The sequence below is a fragment of the Callithrix jacchus genome, chromosome 7 (genome assembly GCF_049354715.1).
Source record: "Callithrix jacchus isolate 240 chromosome 7, calJac240_pri, whole genome shotgun sequence".
Lineage (NCBI taxonomy): Eukaryota > Metazoa > Chordata > Mammalia > Primates > Cebidae > Callithrix > Callithrix jacchus.
Window position 1 is genome coordinate 32865955 of NC_133508.1, and position 20414 is coordinate 32886368.

General features: G+C 41.5%; 1 protein-coding gene across 4 annotated transcripts in view; it reads right to left on the reverse strand.

The window, feature by feature from the left end:
• The window catches only part of NRP1 (neuropilin 1), a 158239-nt gene that overhangs the window by 33800 nt on the left and 104025 nt on the right, over positions 1 to 20414 (reverse strand). For all 4 annotated transcript variants that reach the window (XM_078329854.1, XM_054258617.2, XM_002750156.7 and 1 more), the window contains exons 7-9: positions 15401 to 15556; positions 11013 to 11157; positions 3078 to 3409 (exon numbers count right to left, since the gene is read on the reverse strand). In XM_078329854.1, the coding sequence (XP_078185980.1) occupies positions 3078 to 3409; positions 11013 to 11157; positions 15401 to 15556 (633 nt within the window). The remainder of the gene's footprint in view (positions 1 to 3077; positions 3410 to 11012; positions 11158 to 15400; positions 15557 to 20414) is intronic.

The following is a 20414-nucleotide window of genomic DNA, read 5'->3' on the forward strand; positions in this document are numbered from 1 at the left end:
TTCATTAATTTGTCTTTAATTTGATGCAAATTGGGCTAGTGGACCTGGTAGATCAGATGGAGTGGCTGGCCGGCCCCAGGCCATGCCAGTCAGGAGTGGGAGCCATGCCCAGTAGCTGTGTGAAGACATCATAAACCAGCCTAATATGTGCTTATTCGGTGGTGGAAATGTCCTAACGAAACAGTGGAAGCATGTCAGTGAAGACAGATTGGGTGCATTGCTACAGAACCAGCGGGTTTCTGAGTTCTAGGAGCAAATTAATTGGCTTTTTCCAACTCAGAACAGCCTCTAGGAATTTAAAAATGCATTGCTAATATAGGCCTGCCTCTTCCAATTAAAATTTCTTTCTATTTTTTTATCAAGAGTAAATTCACTATCGGGGTTCTGCGCTCTTTATAGAACTGCAATTGCTGCCAGTAATTGAGACTCTGACGCGTATTATTGTTAGGCCCAATTAAGTTGTTGTCAGTAAGATACTAATTATAATGAAAATACCATTACTACACATGTAAGTTCTGTCTATGTTAACATACCTCCAAAGATCACAGGAGAAAAGCATTTATATCTATGGAATCCCAGGCTCATCTCTTCATTTTAACTTGAGCAAAGAATTAACACAATGTAAATACATTATAAAAGCTGTCAGTGCTGTGCTGGGAAGAATATTAGCAATGGAAACCCATCTGGAACTAGGCTAACTTTGATATAATAAACTTGTTTATGAATTCTTTGTGTTCTGTTGCTAATTATGTTTAGAAGATGAGGACTTTGAGGGTTTGGATTTTCTCTGTTGCTAAAAAGTCTGGTTAATGCAGAGATTCTGATATAGCTTGCCCATCACACACTATTTTGGGAGTAGAGAGTAAGGAAAGGGTATTGCGGATTTAAATCCATCCAAGCGCTGTGGATTTCACAAAACAGAGTGCTCACTTTACTTTTACATAAAAGGTACCTGGCCTCTTAAGAGGTAGCCTTCATTTGTAACATTAAATATAGCATGCTTTTAAAATCTTCATATAATCAAAAGCCATGTGCCACTCTAAAATGGAAGGTTTTTACCCGTTTCTTTTTTTGTTTTAGAGATTTTATTTCACTGGGTTTAGGAACCATAGATTAGGCTGTATATAAACAATGAAGCTTTCACGGTTTTCAATATCATAGGAAGATGATAATGATGGATAGAATCCTATTTTAGAAATAAACCCTAACACGTTCAACCGATCTTGAGTTGAGTGTTTTGTGAAAGTTGAAAAATGCTTGTTGGCTTCTCGTGGGATTCTGCGCTCAATTTACTACAGAAGAGTGATAGCTTCAGATCTGGTGCAGGCGCATGAATTATATAGAGATGAGGAAGCACGTGATGCCTCGTATCAAAAGCATATGGTGACTTGTTTTCTTTCTCTCTCAGAGCCTAGTGTTGAAGAACATGTCACACCAGCACGCGCTGCCGTCGCCAGCAGCAGGAAGTTGATTTGCCGCATATTCACACTTTCTGATGCAGTCAGAGCGCGTTGCTTCTCAGAAAAGATCCACTCATAAGGGAACTCCAGTTTCTAGTGTTTATTTTACTTTTTCTCTCTCCCGAACAAAAAGGAAGGAGCAAAGGGAGAAAATGAACTGGACGCAAGAAGAAAGGTAGCTGCACAGAGAGATAAATATTACACTGAAAATATGTTAGGAATCGCAAGTCAAGGAAGGGAGAGACGGGAGAGAGAGTCAGGTATTTCCGATGGCACCAGCCCTATCGGTGGCAAGCTTCTCTAGTGCCAGCCGGCGGCCTGTGAGGGACAGAGAGGTGTCCTTGGAGCCTCCACATCTGGAGGTAGTAGAAGCTGCCTGCAATGCCTCTGGCCTGAGTCACTATATTAAGCCATATTCTCACACTTGCTTAGAGTGGGAGTGAGGGTAATATTCCCTCCAATAAGCTAAATCTTTTTTTCACAAGAGGAGTAGGTTTTGGCCCAAGCAGGGATGGAAAGGCTAAGACCAAAAGGCCCACTGTGTAGGTGTGAGAAGTATCATCACTGACTATAATTCCCACACTGCATGTAGAACTTAAACTGCTGGTTCTCTGTGGGTTGGTCCAGATTTGAATCCTAAACCAGCTCCTGGTCACCCAGCCCACTCCAGGGTGTCCTTCCCACATTGCTGTTGTGTGCTCAGGAAATGCAAATAAATTTAGCCATCACTCTAAGTAAAATATAATTACTGAGGTAGATCAGTTTGGTTGAAAACTTATACCACATGTTTTGGTGAAGGTTGGAATATTTTTGTGTTGAGATTTCCTTTTCTTTCCACTGGATTATCAAGAGCCTACTGCATCTTAGAAGGTTTCAGTGCATAAAGAAATACATGTAAGCAGTATTCACAATAGCTAAAGGTGGCAGAGACTCAGGTGCCCATCAGTGGGTGAAAGGATGAACAAAGTGTGGTATAAACACACGATGAAATACTATCCAGCCTTGCGAAGGATGGAAATTCTGACACAATGCTACAACACCAAAGGACCCTGAAGACACTGTCCTAAATGACATAAGCCTGTCACAAAAGACAAATACAGTGTGAGGTCCCTAAAATGGTCGAATTCATAGAGACAGAAAGTAGAGGTGGTCATCTGAGGCTGGGGGTAGGGGGACTGGGAGTTGTTGCTTAATGGGTGTAGCATGTCAGTTTTCCAAGATGAGAAAGTTCTAGAGATTGGTTGCACAATATACACATACTTAACACTATTGAACTGCATACCCAAATGACTGGGAGGTGTCTGCATGGGGTTCTGAGCGCTGGCTGTCAGCCCCTGGTTTCCCTGTCTCCTGTTTGCACATTGGGCTGAGCCTCCTTCCCTACAGGGAAGGAATGGGACCGGCAATGCAATTCTTCTCCATGTCATCTCACACATCGCTTTCCATGCCATATTCCTGTCTTCCTGGAATCAAGGGTCTTACTGACCCATCACACACCTCCTCTGATACCACAGCTGGAAGGAAATAACAAGAAGCCCTTCCTCGGGAGAATGCCAGAGGCCCTTGATTGAAGTCTAGGACCTGAGGGACGGCTTCCTCCCAGTCCCCAGCCCTCACCTTTGCCTTGTGTTTGCTGTCGTCCATGATCATCTTCCAGTCCGAGCCGTTGTTGCTGTACCCGATCTTGAACTTCCTCATGAACAACTTGGTCTCTCGGTGCTTCCAGCCCTGAATGATGATTCCCGTCACGATCTTCTCCTCCCCCAGGTCTACTTGGAGCCACTCGTTGACATAGGAATGAGGTGCGGGTGGCAGTGCCCAGCCGGAGCGACTAGTTACCAGGCGGCTATTTTCAGGCAACCAGTTTCTGTCCCCTTGGTTGGATGATGTGATCTGGGCATCAGAAATAAGTCCAGACACCATACCCAGCATTCCGGAGCAAGGGTAATCTGGGAGGTGAAATGAAAGAGATAATGTAAAATGATTTTCTGGGTGACTCCACGCTAAGAAAGAAAATACAACATATGGAATCAAGACATGATCTTGTACCCAGTCAATTTTCCTACAATGTTCAGTCTCTGGATTATTTTACAGTGAACCTTCCCTCCCTCACACCTTCCTCCTGCTCTGTCAGAATTTCCATCTCTACACTCACATCCCAGGAAGGCAGATCTTCAATGAGAACATACATATCCCTGACTTTGAGGTCTTCTAAGTTTACTATTCATATTCCAGGCTCTTTGGTACCCAGAATTCATTCCTCGATCAAATACAGACCCTGTCTAAGAGAAGTTCACTGTTTATGATAGATTGGAGATACGCAAAGAAGTAAATCCAATAGCAGGAAAGTTGCTAAAACAAAGGTAAGGAGACAGTGATGCAGAGGTAAAGAGAACGAATGCATGACTCAGCCTGCAGAGGCAAGGGGGCCTCCCAGGGGAGGTGGCATTTGAACTGTGTGTGGAAGAACAGTGATCATGATCCCCCCAACTGTTCTCCCTACCTTATTCCTAATTGCATTGGGAACTTTGCACATGAATGCCTCATAGTCATCTCAAATGTACCGCAACCAGACTAAGACAACATTCCGGAACAAGGATAATCTGGGCGGTGAAATGAAACAGATAATGTACAATGATTATCAGGTGGATACTGCAGCCCTTCACTGAACCCTGACTTTTAATTGGTGACATCACCAATCAGCCAGTTCCTGCCTAGTCATCTTGTCATTTCCGTTTTGCTGCCAAATCCTGTTAGGTTTTTGTTAAGTAAAGGAAAGCAACAGAATTCTTGTTGCCACCTGCCTTTCTTCTGGCGTTATCCTGATCTGAGCATGTGAGCTTTTGGTTGGCCTCCCAGACCCCATTTTTGAATCACCACTACAACAACTGCTCTTTAACTTTTTAGAAAATGTTGCTTTAACCATGCCATTCTCATCCTCTAAAATCTCCACTGCTAAGTGAAAGAAGCCAGACAAAAAAAGGACAAATATTGTTTGATTCCACTGATATGAGTAAGCTATCAGTAGGTCAGTCAGATTCGTAGAGACAGAAAGCAAAATGGTGACTGCCAGAAACGGAGACTAGGTGAGTTAGTGTTTCATGGATGCAGAGTTTTAGTCCAAGATGATTATAAAATTCTGGAAATAGACATCTGGAAATAGAAATAGGTGATGCTTGTGACTGTACTTAATGCAACAGAATCCTACACTTAAAAATGTACAGTGTAAAAAGTAAAATGGTTAAAAGTGGTTGAAAATTGTTAAAAGTGGTAAGTTTTATGTTACACATATTTTACCCCAGTAATAAAAGAGATGTCTTAAAAATTTACCATAGCTTTCCATTATTGGTAGGAAAATATCAAAACTCAATCTGGCGTTCAAGACCCTCATTTTGATTTCATCTCATTTGCCTAATTTGATTTCCTATTACTGACAATACGTCCCAGTTAAGAAATTCTTTTCTCATACACTATACACATCATCTTCATTGTTGCCCTTGCTCAAAACCCAGCTTAAGATTCATGAAGAGGACTTTTCAAGCTCCTCCAGCTTTTGTTCTGAGCTCTCCCTTCTCGGAAACATGATGCAAGTAGCACAGAGCTCAGCATTCCACTGTTCTCTAGAGGCTTCGAGATTGTTAGTCATGCATCCACAGCTAGATTATAAGATTTTCGAAGGCAATGAACAGTATCATAGACCTTTTTATGTCTTCTAGAGCAGCCCGAGTATCTCTGAGCACAAGGAGAGTATCAGTCATTGATGAATTGAATGGTGGCCTAATAACAAAACGTCCAATACTTCAATTACTGTCCTTTGGAAACTGTACATCCCAATCAAGGACATGAGCAGGAATGATAACCTATTTTTCTTTGAAGCAACTCAATTCTGCACAATATAATCAAACGTAAGCCTAAAAATATAACTACTCCTGAGAGGCAAACATCTAATGCAATTAAACTAAGTCCACGTTATCAGCTGAACCTGAAGAATTAACTACTCAGATGCTTTACATGTGAGTTAAATGGTCCACATCATGTCGTTTCTTTACTCAGATATTCAGTGCCTTCTTGTAATTTTCAATCTGGCATGCAGGTCTTCCATATCATGTCCTGGCAAGGCCTCTCCCCATTAACCCTTTTACCAGTGCCAATCGACATGAAGAACTTCCTTACTACTGGGAGTTTAGGGCTTTCTTTCTGTTCCCTCCACAAGGAACTCCCCACCATCTTACCCTTTTCCATTATCTGAACTGCTTAAAATTCTGACCTGTTTTCGAATGCCACATCACTTATTCAGTTTTTCCAGTGGCTGTAACTGGACACAGTTTCCCATTTGTGGGTCTTTTCTTTTTTTCTTTTTTTTTTTTTTTTTGAGATGGAGTTTCGCTCTTGTTACCCAGGCTGGAGTGCAATGGCACGATCTCGGCTCACTGCAACCTCCACCTCCTGGGTTCAAGCAATTCTCCTGCCTCAGCCTCCCGAGTAGCTGGGACTACAGGCATGCGCCACCATGCCCAGCTAATTTTTGTATTTTTAGTAGAGATGGGGTTTCACCATGTTGACCAGGATTGTCTCCATCTCTTGACCTTGTGATCCACCCACCTCAGCTTTCCAAAGTGCTGGGATTATAGGCTTGAGCCACCGTGCCCGGCCTGTTTTTCATACCACTTTATCTGCATTTCTCTCTCTCTCTCTTTTTTTTTTTTTTTAACATACAGAGTTTCACTCTGTCACCCAGGCTGGAGTGGAGTGGTGTGATCATGGGCCTCTGCAGTCTTCAACTCTTGGCCTCAAGCAATCCTTCCACTTCAGCCTCCTGGGTAGCTAGGACACATGTGAGTGCCACCATGCCTGGCTAATTTATAAATTTTTTGTCTCAATATGTTTCCCAGGCTGCTCTTAAACTACTGAGCTCAAGAGATCTTACCACCTTGGCCTCTCCAAGTGCTGGGATTACAGGCTTGAGCCACCACATCCGGCTCTCAAATGTTGACGAGCATATTTAGTTCTTTGGAATGCTGCTCTCTGCCTCCCTAGATTTTTAACTTCTTTGAGGACATGAACTAAGTCATATTTTTCTATTTTCTATGACTCTTCGTGCCCTGTTTTATACATAGTATTTGCTCAACAAATATTTGTTGAATGAATCAACTTCTTAATACAATAAACGGCAGCTGTCATTTGCTCAAGTGCACTTTCCTGTAATTCAACCACAGTATTTGCTCCAGGCTGGGATCTGGAAACCAAGAAAAAACTCAGTTGGGATTTAAAAAAGATTTACAAAAACAATTTTACTAAGGGACTATGAAACTATAGTGTTAAATATAGGGTGCCATTTTTTGGCCACGGTGGTCATACCTGCCTGATTCCACACCAGCTTTTAGAAAGGCAATGTTTAGCTGGTAATGGGGACCAGATGTTACCATTTGGAGGAAAACATAATTAACTTGAATACTGTAAGGAGAGCAGAACTGTCACCAGATTAATGCCCTTTTTCTAATGCAGACTCGGCTGGGGCGTAATTTCCGTATTCACAGACTTAGTGAGGCCCTGCCCCCATTCAGCCAACATAGCCGGGTGCAAAGCGAGATTGTTATTTCTTCCACATGGCTGCCTCATTAGAAAGAAAAAATGAAGAGGCAACTTGATTTGCCTTTGACTGAAAACTATGTGACTCACTTTTAACAATAATTTGGAGAAAATTTACATTAGCAATTAAGTCAAGGTTTGAATGAGATGCTAGTGTTTAACTCTGTCCCTTCATAGCAGGCTGGTTTAGATGCAGTTCAACCTGGTATAGGTCAAACCCTTTGGAAAGAGTGTTACCAGATTTAGTGAACAAACAACAAAACAAGAAACAAGATGTCCAGTGAAATTAGAATTCAGAGAAATAACGAATAATTTTTTAGTAGACGTATGTCTCAAATATTGCGTGAGACATACTTATTCTAAAAAATTATGTCTTGTTTGTCTACATCAAATTTAACTGGACATTCTGTATTTCACTTGGCAACCTTGTTTGGAAAGCTTAAGACCGATTCGGAATAGAAGGGAGAAATGAGTTTTATAATGGAGGATTGAGGTGGTTATTTTCAGTGATATTATTTCACAGTAAATCTCTGTACTTGGCTCTAATGGAAAAACTGAAGTATACTGGTAAATCAAATATCCAGTTAACCAATTTCCAAAGAATGAGAAAGTAGTAACTGCATTCGATGGGAGAACCTGAATGAGCATAATTTAATCTTTCCTTGATGACTCAGAAAGTACCCCTGGATATTATGGTGGCTGAGATCATCACTGTGAAATCTGATTGACTTAGGAGCACGTGAATATGTGTGGAAGCGCCGGGTAACAGACTTCTGGTTAACAACACGAGATAGCAGAGTTCATAGTGTGTTAAAGCAGCCATCGTCAAACATGGTTTTCATCAGTTTCCATCTCTGCCCACATGATGAAACCTACTTGGTCCAAATAATGAAAACATCCTTCATTAATCACCTATGCAGAATGGTTTGTTCCAATCTTATTTTCTTTATATCTCTATATGTGACAAACTGAATTTTCCAGGTTTACTATATTTCTAAAAGATAATTTCTAAGTCAAAAAAATTAGGGTAAAACTTGGGGCTCTAGTGGCTTTGGAAGTCAAGTGATGTGTTCAAATAGGAACTTTTAATTAGGTAGGCTTAAACAAAATCCAGATTGAATTTGACTACTCAACAGGTTAAAATTTGAGTCCAGTCATTTGTTTCTCAGAAGGCATGGATACAACTGCAAGTCATTCATTCAAAAGTAACCACCAAGCATTTGTGATGTCCCAGGCATACAGGACACAATGGAAACAAGGCAAACAGGTCCCTGATCTCCCGAATCATCTGGTCCAAGGGGACCGTAGCCTCAAAAAGAAGAAAATCCTGTTTCTGATAACCAAGAAGAAAACCTTGAAATTACTGTCTAATTAGAGGCTCTGCTTGCTGAGGCATATTCTAGGTTCAATATATTGGGTGCATTTACTATTTTAATCTACTGGGTACCATTTAGTGAGCAGTTACTTTAAGTCTGGGGTGTTCCAAATTTTCTTTCATTTACTCCTCATTATAGTTGCATTACGGTGAACTTCACAGATCAGAAAATGGAGATTAGAGTGAGTCTCCATGTCTTACCCACGGTCAGTCACACATTCACTAGGAGGACAGTCCACAGTCAAGCCTGGATATGTCTCCCTACCTTCTGTCCGTGTGACTATCTTAGTCACATGTTAGCCTCTCCAAAAACCTGCCTATGGCAATTATTTGGAGACTAGAGCCATCTTACTAGAGAGAAAATATTTAAAAGTATAGTGGGGACCACGATTAACCAACTAGCGCTGGGAATCAAAAGGAAGCGCTTTGTTTGAAAACTAATTAGTGACAATTATCTATGAAAATATTAGGATATGCTATTTTTTTAGACATCCATATTTACATAACTAGATCATTTAACTATTTTTAAAAATTAAACAAATTATTTACCTTCTTTGCTCACATTCCTAGAATTACCTCTCAGGAAAATCCTTGTGAAAATTTAAAAGGACAGTTTAGGTTTAAAAAATACTTTATTCAACTAAAATGATACGACATAAATCTCTAGGAGCCTGGAAATTCAGAGTTTTGACTAACATGTTTGGAATCTTTATGAAGTTTACCTCATTTTTTTTAATATAGTGACATGAGATAAGGTTGAAGAAATGGGCCAGAAATTTCCACCCAAACCTCAAATGGCCTTGTTTCTACAAGTTTATGGATAGCAGCACAAATTTGTAATGCTCTGAAAATGCTCTGCCATCTGACTGCTGCTTGAAAATATAGCCAAGTTTATATCTAACTTTTCAATGTCCTTTCTTCCTTCAGACCCCTCTGCACCCCATTCCTGCCTCTGAGGCCTTGAACTCTCTAAACCGTAGGTCCTAAAATAATAAACAAGTCTGTCTATGAGACAGAAATAAATAAATTTTTCATTAAAAATCAGATGTTGATTTTACTTTCCACTCTGAACTCTACTGTAAACAAGTGTAGTATACCCCGTTCATTTTGTAATTTCGTGGAACATTGCCAAGGTGATTTTTTTCCTTCCGAAGTCAGTATTTTTCTTCTCTAAAAATAATTAAACTAAAGAGGATACATATAAAAATGTGAATAAAAAATTAAATGCCCTAAATACATAGATAACATAATATTAGAAAGTAGTTCAAAGACTTTCAGATATTGTTCACTTTTAATTACTTTTTAGTGAATGTGTCAACTGATTCTGTCTTTGAACTTTGAAGCTTACCAGGAAGATCACATTGTTCTATTTTTTTCGTGGTAGTGGTGGTTGTTTCAATAAAAATTTGGCAATGTATTTACTAAAATGGAAAGGAATTCTAATATGACTGCTATATACTGCAGAAAATAACAGTCATGCTAGAAAATAAATGGAAAGGCTGGATGCAGTGGCTTATGCCTATAATCCCAGCACTTTGGGAGGCCAAGGCAGGGTGGATCACCCGAGGTCAGGAGTTCAAGACCAGCCTGGGCAACATGGTAAAATCCCTTCTCTACTAAAAATACAAAAATTAGCCAGGCGTGGTGCATGCACCTGTAGTAGTACCAGCTACTTGGGAGGCTGAGGCAAGAGAATCGCTACAATCTGGGAGGTGGAAGTTTTAGTAAGCCAAGATCACGTCAGTGCACTTCTCTTTTGGTGAGAGTGAACCTTGGTCTCAAAAAAGAAAGAAAGAGAAAAGATAAAGTTGGCCAAGGGCAGTGGCTCACACCCGTAATCCCAGCGCTTTGGGAGGCCAAGATGGGAAGATAGCTTGAGTCCAGGAGTTTGAAACCAGCCCAAGCAACACAGGGGTTACAATTAGTTGGCCATACTAGTGCATTCCTGTAGTCCCAGATCTACTCAAGAGTCTGAGGTAGGAGGATCACTTGAACCTGGAAGGTCAAGGCTACTGTGAGTGATGGTTATGCCACTGCTCTGCAGCCTGAGTAACAGAGCAAGACTCTGTCACAAAATAAATAAATAAATAAAACTGTTGGAGAATGATTCATGCAATAGTTACTTATTGTAATTCTACTAAGTAGTAGTCAGTACCCAGGAAGCAGAAATGGAAAGCATGGTACTTGCCTCCATGGAGCTTACAGTCTAGTGGAAAAGGTACCAGTAAACAAACACTTACCTTGTCAGACTGTGCTAACTGCTTTACATTCATTATCTATTAATAATGCATCATCACAACTAGCCTGTATGGTGTAAATTATTACAACTATTTCCCAGGTGAGATAACTAAGGCTTTGAAAGGTAAGTATGTTGACCAAAAAAACAAAAACAAAAACCAAAATTGCTAGTGAGTAGTAAGGCAGGATTTGAACTTAGATTTGTCTAAATCCAAAGCAGATGCTTTTAACTATCAAATAAAAATGATTGCATTTACAAACTTATTCACCCGGTATTTAAAGGTTTGCATAAATCAAAACAGGACAGTCCTCAACCTAGACGATCCAGTCTTCAGTCTTCCACAGCTTACCTGTTATCTTGCAACCATATACTTCAAATCTCATAGATATGCCAGTTTCCCAAGTTGCAGGCTTAATCCGGACAAATCGAGTGATCACTGGTTTGGGAAATACTGCAACCACAACATCTGTGGGGTTGGTGTTTCCTTGAAAGACCTGTATGGGGAAAAAAAGTGCCTTTCTTTAGCAAAGGCTTTGGATTTAAATCCAAAAATATGTTTTCACAAATGGTTGTAAAAATTATTTACAATTTCAGCATTGTCTATCAAGGATGAGATGACGTTAATAACTTGCTATGTTAGTTTTTTTCAATTAGCAATCAGAATGGTGTCTAATACAGAATACTGTCCTAATGTCAATTCAATTTTCTGAGACGCTAGAGCCTTTAAAAGCACTATTACACGGATAACACTTATTAAAGAATGCATGCTATTATCTAAAAAGTATGAGACTATTAACTTTACCAGAGGACCCAAAGAATACAGTAGACGTGTCATGAGAACACTCACTGTTCTGCTTTCCCAAGGACCCCCAGAAGGGATGCTTTTTGAGTTCAGTGTAGAGTCTGGCTTTTTGACATTCTAGGTTGTGTTTCCAGCTATAGGACTAGGTCAAATAGCGTTTTCTCCTTTCACTTCATTCCTTGATGGAAGATCTTGTCCCTCACACTAATGCGTGACTTTAATCCTTATTCGATTATTGGTAAAATTATGTTTTAGTGGTCAAAGTCCAAAGTGAGTTATTAATTATTTTAACTAAAAATCAGCTTTTCAAGGGCTTCTGCTTCAAGATTTATTTATTTACTTATTTGAGACGGAGTCTTGCTCGGTCAGTCACCCCAGCTGGAGTGTAGTGATACGATCTCGGCTCACTGCAACCTCCGGCTCCTGGGTTCAAGCGATTCTCCTGCCTCAGCCTCCTAAGTAGCTGGGATTACAGGCACGTGCCACATACCTGACTAATTTTTGTATTTTTGGTAGAGATGGGGTTTCACCATGTTGGTTGGCCAGGCTGGTCTTGAACTCCTGACCTCAAGTCATCCACCTGCCTCCGTCTCCCAGAGTGCTGGAATTCTGCTTCTAGTTTTAAACGGAGTTATTTTATTTTAAGAAAGATGAGGCATGTGACAGCAAATGTAATGCATACCAGACATGAGTGGACGTTTCCCGCAAGGACTCATGGGGCCGCTCTGCCCGGGCCAGGGGCTACAGCAGCACTCTCCAGTAAGATCTCCGAGGACTAGAGACTTTGCCGTCACAGAATACTCTGCTTCCCCTTTCCTGGATTTTACTTCTGCCTTGGGTTGGGAATTGCCAATGGGACGGTGACATTTCTCAGCCCCGTGCCTTGTACATTCAGCACTATGCTTCTCTGTACAGGCAGGTCAGACCCCAGACCCCTCCTCTTTGGCTGCATAGCTGGAGCACCATGGGGTGTGCAGCTTCCTCGCCACCTTTCCAGGTGAGGACCTGAAGGAGGTCTACAGTTTCCCAAGTCCTGCTCTTCCCCCTGGGAAAAAGGGCTTGTGAAAGTTGGGCTGCTGTTCTTACTTTATTGAATTTAAGCGACCCGCACAACTAAAGGTGGTCAAATGCTTTACAGAGTTGGTTATGCCTGGGTGTGGTGGTTCACGCCTGCAATTCTAGAACTTTAGGAGGCCAAGGAATGAGGATCGCTTGAGGCCAGGAGTTTCAGACCAGCCTGGGCAGCATAGTATGACTCCATCTCCCCCAAAAACAAACAAACAAATATTAGCCAGGCATGGTGGTACATGCCTGTGGTCCCAGCTACTTGGGAGATTGAGCTGGGAGGATGGCTTGAGCCAGGAGTTGTAGGTTACAGTGAGTTATGACTGCACCACTGCACTCCAGCATGGGTCACAGAGCAAGACCCTGTCTCTATGTTTGTTTAAATAAGTCAGTTATTAGCCTGATCTCTCTCTCTCTAGAGACTATCTGACATCCTCATTTATCCCAGCCTATGATGGCCTTTTGATTTCTGCCCTACATCAGCAACTCTCCCCGGAAATCAATCTGTGTGGGAGCATTTTTGTGTGACGAAGAGTAACGGGTAGCTGCCAGGGAAGGAGGGCCCCCAGCGATGCTGCTCTCCTTATGGGGGTAACCAGTCCATGTCCGAGGGAGACGAGAAGTCTGGCAGGAGAGCTCTGTGCTCTGGCACAGGCAGAGGGGAGGTGTGTTTTGTTCCCGCCGAGGGAGGCTTATGTTTGCTAAAATCATGTTTTATGCATTCTCTCTAACATGAAGAGGGTTGCTGGAGTTGTTATTGGTCGAAAGCTGCACTCCTGGAGCAAAGTGGGAATGAGGGTAGAGGAGAGTGGCTGAAAGCCCCCAAAGTACAGAAAAAGCAGGGTGGGCAATGATCATGAGACTCTAGATGGATGTTCCGATTTCATCTAGCTTCAGCTAGAGGGCTCGGAACAGCCGCCAACCTTCCTCTCTGCCAACTCCCTCCTTACTCCTGCTTCTCCCCCTCAAGCCCTCCTGTGTGCCAGGGAGTTTCCAGGGCAAGCTGCATGCACTGTCAGACACCCCGGAATCTGTGGGTGCTCTCCGATAGCCCTCCTCTTCTGGGTCGTGCAAACTACCAGTGGACAACAGTTGAAGAAAACATCTTGAAGAAGTAGCGCTTACTTTTTCTTTCTTAACAGCAAATGGTCTGGTTGCTATTTCTTTTCATCCCTCTCATCTGCATGCGTTCCAGTATAAAAATAATAAAATACCAACTAAGTTTTTCACTTAACAGTATTTTAGACCTTTCACCTCACAGTTCTATTTTGTTCTTTTTTTTTTTTTTTTCACTTCAACCTTTATTTAAGACCCAGGGTACCTGTGCAGGATGTGCAGGTTTGCTCCATAGGTAAATGTGTGCCAAGGTGGTTTGCTGCACAGATCAGCCCATCACCTAGGTATTAAGCCCAGCACGCATTAGCTGTTCTTCCTGATGCTCTTGCTCCTCCACATACCCCATAGCAGAGCCCAGTGTGTGTCGCTCCCCTCAATGCGTCCATGTGTTCTCATCGCTCAGCTCCCACTTGTAAGTAAGAACGTGCAGTGTTTAGTTTTTTGTTCCTGAAATACTGCTTATTTTTAACAGAAGTGGCTGAAAGTCTAAGGTCAGTTTTCCTGGCTCTCCCTGGGTCTGTGGCTTGTAGGTGCCTCATTAGAGGTACAGATTTTTTTGCTTGCTTAAACCTAAAGTATGTCTTCAGAAATTTACTTCCAAACAAGAATCAGTCATAAAACTTGGGGTCAAAATTTATTCACTTCATCTCCATAAGCACTGACTAGGAAGGTTCTTCTACCCTAGACACACTGGTTCCATGCCCTCCAGGGCTACACTGTGGCCTTGAACTTGCCTGTCCACGGCATTTTCCTCCTACGGAGCAACTGTCTACCTGTAGCTGCTTCCATCTTGCCTGTCCTGTCCGAGAGTGGGGTTTCATTGCTAATCAAAGGGAATTAATAATTTTTCTCACTTCACACCCAGGAGGCTTTTCTCAGTTCCAGATCTACAAGGAGAAAGTCAAGTGCACGAATGCTCAAAAGAGAGACAAGGACCGGTTAATTGGCCTCTTCCCAAGCCCGTCATTGCAAGCTACCTGGATCTTTGCTCCTATCCTCATCAATTTCCTGTGTTTTGCTCAGCCTCCAGGGCAAGCTTTTAATTTCTGGGAGACGGTGAGTATGAATTCTCCAAAATCTTTTGATTAGAAAATCAGAGCCAGTGTAACTTCAAATAAACAGGCAGGCTAAGAAAAACATCTCTGTTCCAAATGAGCTAGAGCAGAGTGCTCAGGGACATGGTGTGGTCTGTGCTGCCTCCTTGGTTGAAAGCAGTGTGGAGGGAGTGGGTTATTTGTGTGATCTGAGGGAACACGATGAATTACCTTTAGTTCCACGCATTCTTACAAGAAGTGGTCAAATGCACTTGTAAATTAGTTTGTGAGCCACAAACTAATAGATGAATAAGATGTTTTCTAAAACTAGCCCATTACAGAGAGAAAGAATCTATAAAATATAGTGAAGACCTAGAGGGGAGAAAAACAACAAAACCCCAAATTCCTCAGGTTCTAAGAGGACAGTGTTTATCCCATGCATAATCTGGATTCCCAGGGGAAGCTTACAGCAATGCTTGAGTCTGACACTTAATTTGGCCACTATTGACTTTTCTTGGAAGCATTCATATAATTTCCTCCTGGCTTCTGGATCTGAGAACATGAGACCCCTTGGTCAGATTTAAACCTCTAATTGCACTTTTCATTTCAAATAAATTCAAAAATAAACCAGGCCAGATGGAAAGCTCCCAAACAAACAAGTAAAAATTGATCATCCATTTAAAAGACTGCACTGGTAGCAGCGGAGGCAGCCTAACTTACAATAGGTTTATTTCCTTCTTTTATGTTGATCCAGTCTTCCCCGTTGGAGCTGATGTCGATCTTGTAAGTCTTAACATAGTATTTCTTCTTCGTTTCTTTTGAAATGGCGCCCTGTGTTCCGACGGCTGTGACGAAGCGCAGAACACCCAAGTCTACCTGTAAGACAAGCACAAGTGTGGTCAATGCACCAGCCCTGCAAAACTGTAACCCCAAAGCATCTTTTCTAGTGAGCTCCACATTGCGGCTTTCATCCACCTGGGATCAACAGGGCCTAATTCCATCCGGTGTCCACAGTCCCTGACTCCACACTTACATTCTTTCTAAAGAAAGGCAAAGGCGGCCAGGTGTGGTGGCTCAAGCCTGTAATCCCAGCACTTTGGGAGGACGAGGAAGGTGGATCAAGAGGTCAACATATCAAGACCATCCTGGTCAACATGGTGAAACCCCATCTCTACTAAAAATACAAAAATTTAGCTGGGCATGGTGGCGCGTGCCTGTAATCCCAGCTACTCAGGAGGCTGAGGCAGGAGAATTGCCTGAACCCAGGAGGTGGAGGTTTCTGTGAGCCGAGATTGCGCCATTGCACTCCCGCCTGGGTAACAAGAGTGAAACTCTGTCTCAAAAAAAAAAATGCACACTAAAAATAAAATTCTAAGCCCCCTGACCATCTATCTACATGGACACCTTGACCCAGCAAGGGCATTCCAAAGCTAACTTGAAAAACTAGTTCAGGCCATAATAGGGCCTGGGGTTAAACAAGCCTCATTATTATACTCTCCTCTCTTGGAATTACTAATAGAACAGACTCTTTAAGTCTGATAAGAAACATTTACAATGTATTCTCTCTGAAGCCTGATACCTGGAGGCTTTACCTGAATGATAAAACCTTGGTCTTCATAATCCCTTATCTTAACCCAGATATTCCTAAGTCTTTAGACAATAACTTAACTCTTTCAACCAATTGTCAATCAGAAAATCTTTGAATCCACCTCTGACTTGGGACCCGTTTCCATATGTCCCACCTTTCTGGACCAAACCAATGTACATCTCATATGTATCTGATTGATGTCTCATGTCTTTCTAAAATATAGAAAACCAAGCTGTATCCAGACCACCTTGGGTTCCTGTCCCCCTCAGGACCTCCTGAGGTCTGTGTCATGGGCCATGGCACACTCATATTTGTCTCAGAATAAAGCTCCTGAAATATTTTACAGAGTTTGACTATTTTAGGGACGTAAGACAGCATGGCCCTAGGTTGGTTTCCATTGTTAGGAGGAAGGCCAGGAAAAGACCTTTCTCACTGTTGCAATCAGGTGTAAAAGAGAAGAGTGGATTCAATATCTTGTCATTATATTTTCTAAGAGATTAAACATACTTTCCAGACTGCACATTCATATATGTCATCGTATAAAGAGAAAATCAAGACAAACAAGATAAACTCACACAATGGATAATGGAGAGGCCTGGACCTGAATTTCTGTCTAACATAATCCTGTTTGCCCTCTGTCTCCAGCAACCTACCTCCTTCCAAATTAAGGGCAGACTGAAACAATACTGACTTGAAAGCACTAAGGGTCTTGTGGTTTGGGAGATGGGCCATAGTTTTATAACCTGGATGGAGTAAAGAGGAAGAAGGTAAAGATTTCTGTTTCAGCTTCAGATTTCTTCCCTCCCCACATGTTCCTGTGGCCTCTCTCCTTGCAGCTCAGCTTGAGAGGCAGGTGGATTCCACGCCATCACGTGGGGGAGACTGATGCCTCCAGGAAACAACTGCTTGGGCTTGCCGCCTTCTCCTGGTAAGCTTCCAGTGGAAAAGCTCCTCCACTCGACAGCCCCACCTTCATCTTTCACTAGTCTATCTCATATCCCTGAAGGGTGGGGCTCTTGGAGGGCATCAGAGTAGTGATGACCAGAGGGCAACTGAAACCTCAAGGGTCTGTGGTTTCATCCCAGAGCCCGGTGATGTGAATGGGAAGGAATGGATTTCAGCAGCAAGCACTCAATGTTCAGTCCAGGCTCTGCCATCCTCTGTAGGCTTCTGGGCCCTCATTTGTAAAATGAAGGAGTGGGATTAGATAGCTTGAAAGACCCTTTTCCACTCTTTCTATGATCCCTTCTTTCATATGCGTTAGAGATGTTTCTAGTAGAGTAGGTTTTTTTTTTCTGTAACTTTCCTTATTACCAGCATTAATAGCTAAGAATAATCTTGAAATCAAACTCATTACTAATTTCTATTTAATAGATATATTTTTAGTTAATTTTAATACACTTGATTATTCTTATAAAATTATTTGTTCCATCTATTGTATGCCCAGCTTTATGCAGAAACTTAAAAAAAACACACAAATATATGGCAAATATTTTTTTAAAAACCCAGAAAACAGTTACACATTACAACTATTAGGATTGACAAGATATTGCAAAAGTACATCAGTCGTTAGGAGGTCGAGGTGGGCAGATCACTAGAAGTCAGGAGTTCAAGACCAGCCTGGCCAACATAGTGAAACTCAGTCTCTACTGAAAACACAAAAATGATCTCAGCGTGGTGGCACGTGCCTGTAATGTCAGCTACTAGGGAGGCAGTAGATTTTCCTGAGGCAGGAGAATCTGTTGAACCCAGGAGGCAGAGGTTGCAGCGAGCTGAGATCTCGCCACTGCACTCCAGCCTGGGCATTGGAGTCTCTGACTCAAAAAACAAAACGAAACAAAACAAAAAACTCAACCCCTTTCCCAACTTTTGAATCCTGCTTTCCAGTTGCCATATGACAACTCAATTTTCAGAAAATAATATTTCAATTAATTCTCCAGTGCCCATAGGCCGTGATCACTTAAAGAATTTCCATTTTATACACAGCCTGCCTCATGGAGGCATATTGTCTTTCATGAATTGCTTTTTTTCTGAAGGCCGTTGGATCAGTTAAATCGACATGTTTTCTACATCCAGGAAAAGCAGCACATAGAAGCCAGTTTGAAGTTATAGAATTAAACGGTAGTAGATTTCATCTGGAAAGGACAGAGCTACCAATTAATGCAAAATAATCTCTGTTTCATTTCCCTAGTTTTAAAGATATAAACTCTAGGCTCTATGTGCTTTTGATTTAAGAGAAAAAGGAACAAGACTTCTTTAATAGAATTTAATATTTTAGAATAATAACAGTAGATTTTATAATTTTAATTTAACAAATAAGTATTTTACCAACACACTCTCATGAAGTACTTATACTTGTTTACAAAAATTTGCATTTGTTTTTCAAAAGTGAACCATGGTAGTTTGATGCATTAATGTTTTAAACTTCCTACAAATTTCAAGAAGGGGAGGTGATCCATGATTGTCAGATTTAGCAAATAAAAGTATAAGACCTCAGTTAAATTTGAATGTCAGCTAAAAATTTTTTTGTTTTTTAGTATAAGTATGTATCTCATGCAATATTTGGGCTACACTTATACCACAACTGATTCATTGCTTACATAAAATTCAAGTTTAAATGGATGTTCTGTATTCATGTTATCTGACAGCCCTAAATCTCACTATATTCCAGACAAATAGGTGATTTTCAGTTGCTGCAGAAACTCTTCGATTGCATAATGCGGCAATCTGAAAGTTAATGGGTACTGAACAATTTTAACTGTTTTCAAATGCTCTCAGAACACTTAGTGCTTTTCTCACTGTCCATTAAAGTCATGCCCAATGCCATAGCTACTTTCAAGATGAAGGGTCCTTAAAATCTTAAAGTCCAAGGGAGCATGAAGCAGAGCTATTTAAATAAACTCTTCCCGTCAAACTTACAGATGGCTCTTTAGTTTGGAAATGATTAAATTCCCAAGAGTGTGTATACAGCTTGGGCTGATTTGAAATAACCCTAGAACTTCACTGCTTGGCTGTCCTTTTTCTATTTTTAAAATTTTGGTTTTTGGAGTAAGATTTAATTACCAAGTAGGAAAGAAGTTAACTGGTGATCAAATAGAAGATTCCTAGGCATTAGGAACAGCTGACATCAGAGGAAGAAGCAATTGACTGGAATTAACTAGTATCCTACACAGGAAAACGTCCAAGGCCTAAGATACAAAGGCCCCCAAAGCATACGCATGAATCACTCATTAAAAAAGAAAGATATTTTCTTTTCTCAACAGCAATGAAATGCATTGGCAGCCTCCTCTTGTAATTGCATAGTTTCCTGCTGTGCTTTACAACTCTGCAGATTCTCTAATTTACCACACGGGGTTACTTGAAATTTCATTTCATTTTTCTCCCTAAGATGATTCCCAGTGGGTTTAGTAAGGATAGATGACAACCTCACAAAATGATTAGGATTGGGACCTGAACCACTGCAATGAAAACCGGATGGTACCCAGAACTCCGACAACATACAGCTTCACCAGCACTGTGCAGCCCTCACTGCTAAGACCAGGGAAGTTCTTTCCACCAGGCCTCTCTCTTCATACCTTAGGGGAATTCTCTAACAGGGATCTGCCCTCCACCCTCAAGTGTCTGAGATAGTATGAGGTGAGACAGATAAAGTCCTGCCTTGCAGGCACCACTGCACATACTGCTGGTGTTTGTGTCAGGAGACCTAGACTTCATGCCTGGGTGTTCATATCTGAAGAGTTCTGGACAACACCACACCCAAAACTTGCCAGTTTGGCATAATTATTTTGAGCTGAAGGCAATCAAGAATCAACAGATGCAAGAAGAATTCTATGCCTTCCCCTTCTCTGCCTAAAAGCAGGACACACGTTTCCCTTTGGGAAGGTGGCATGCATTTCCCTTCTCTCCTCTACCAGGATGAAGACAGCAATACTTATCAGTCGAGGCTGAGAGTTGGCACTGAGATAAAATTGGCATAAACAAATCTTACTAAAATAACTCATATTTTCCATTAGTTTCCCATGTGTGTGTGTCTGTGTGTATCTCCTAGTCACTTTCCTCCAACTTATCCACCCCAAAAGCCCAAACTCTCTTTCTTTTCTCAAGTCACTTATCCACAACTTATCACCCATTGTTAAAATGGTATAT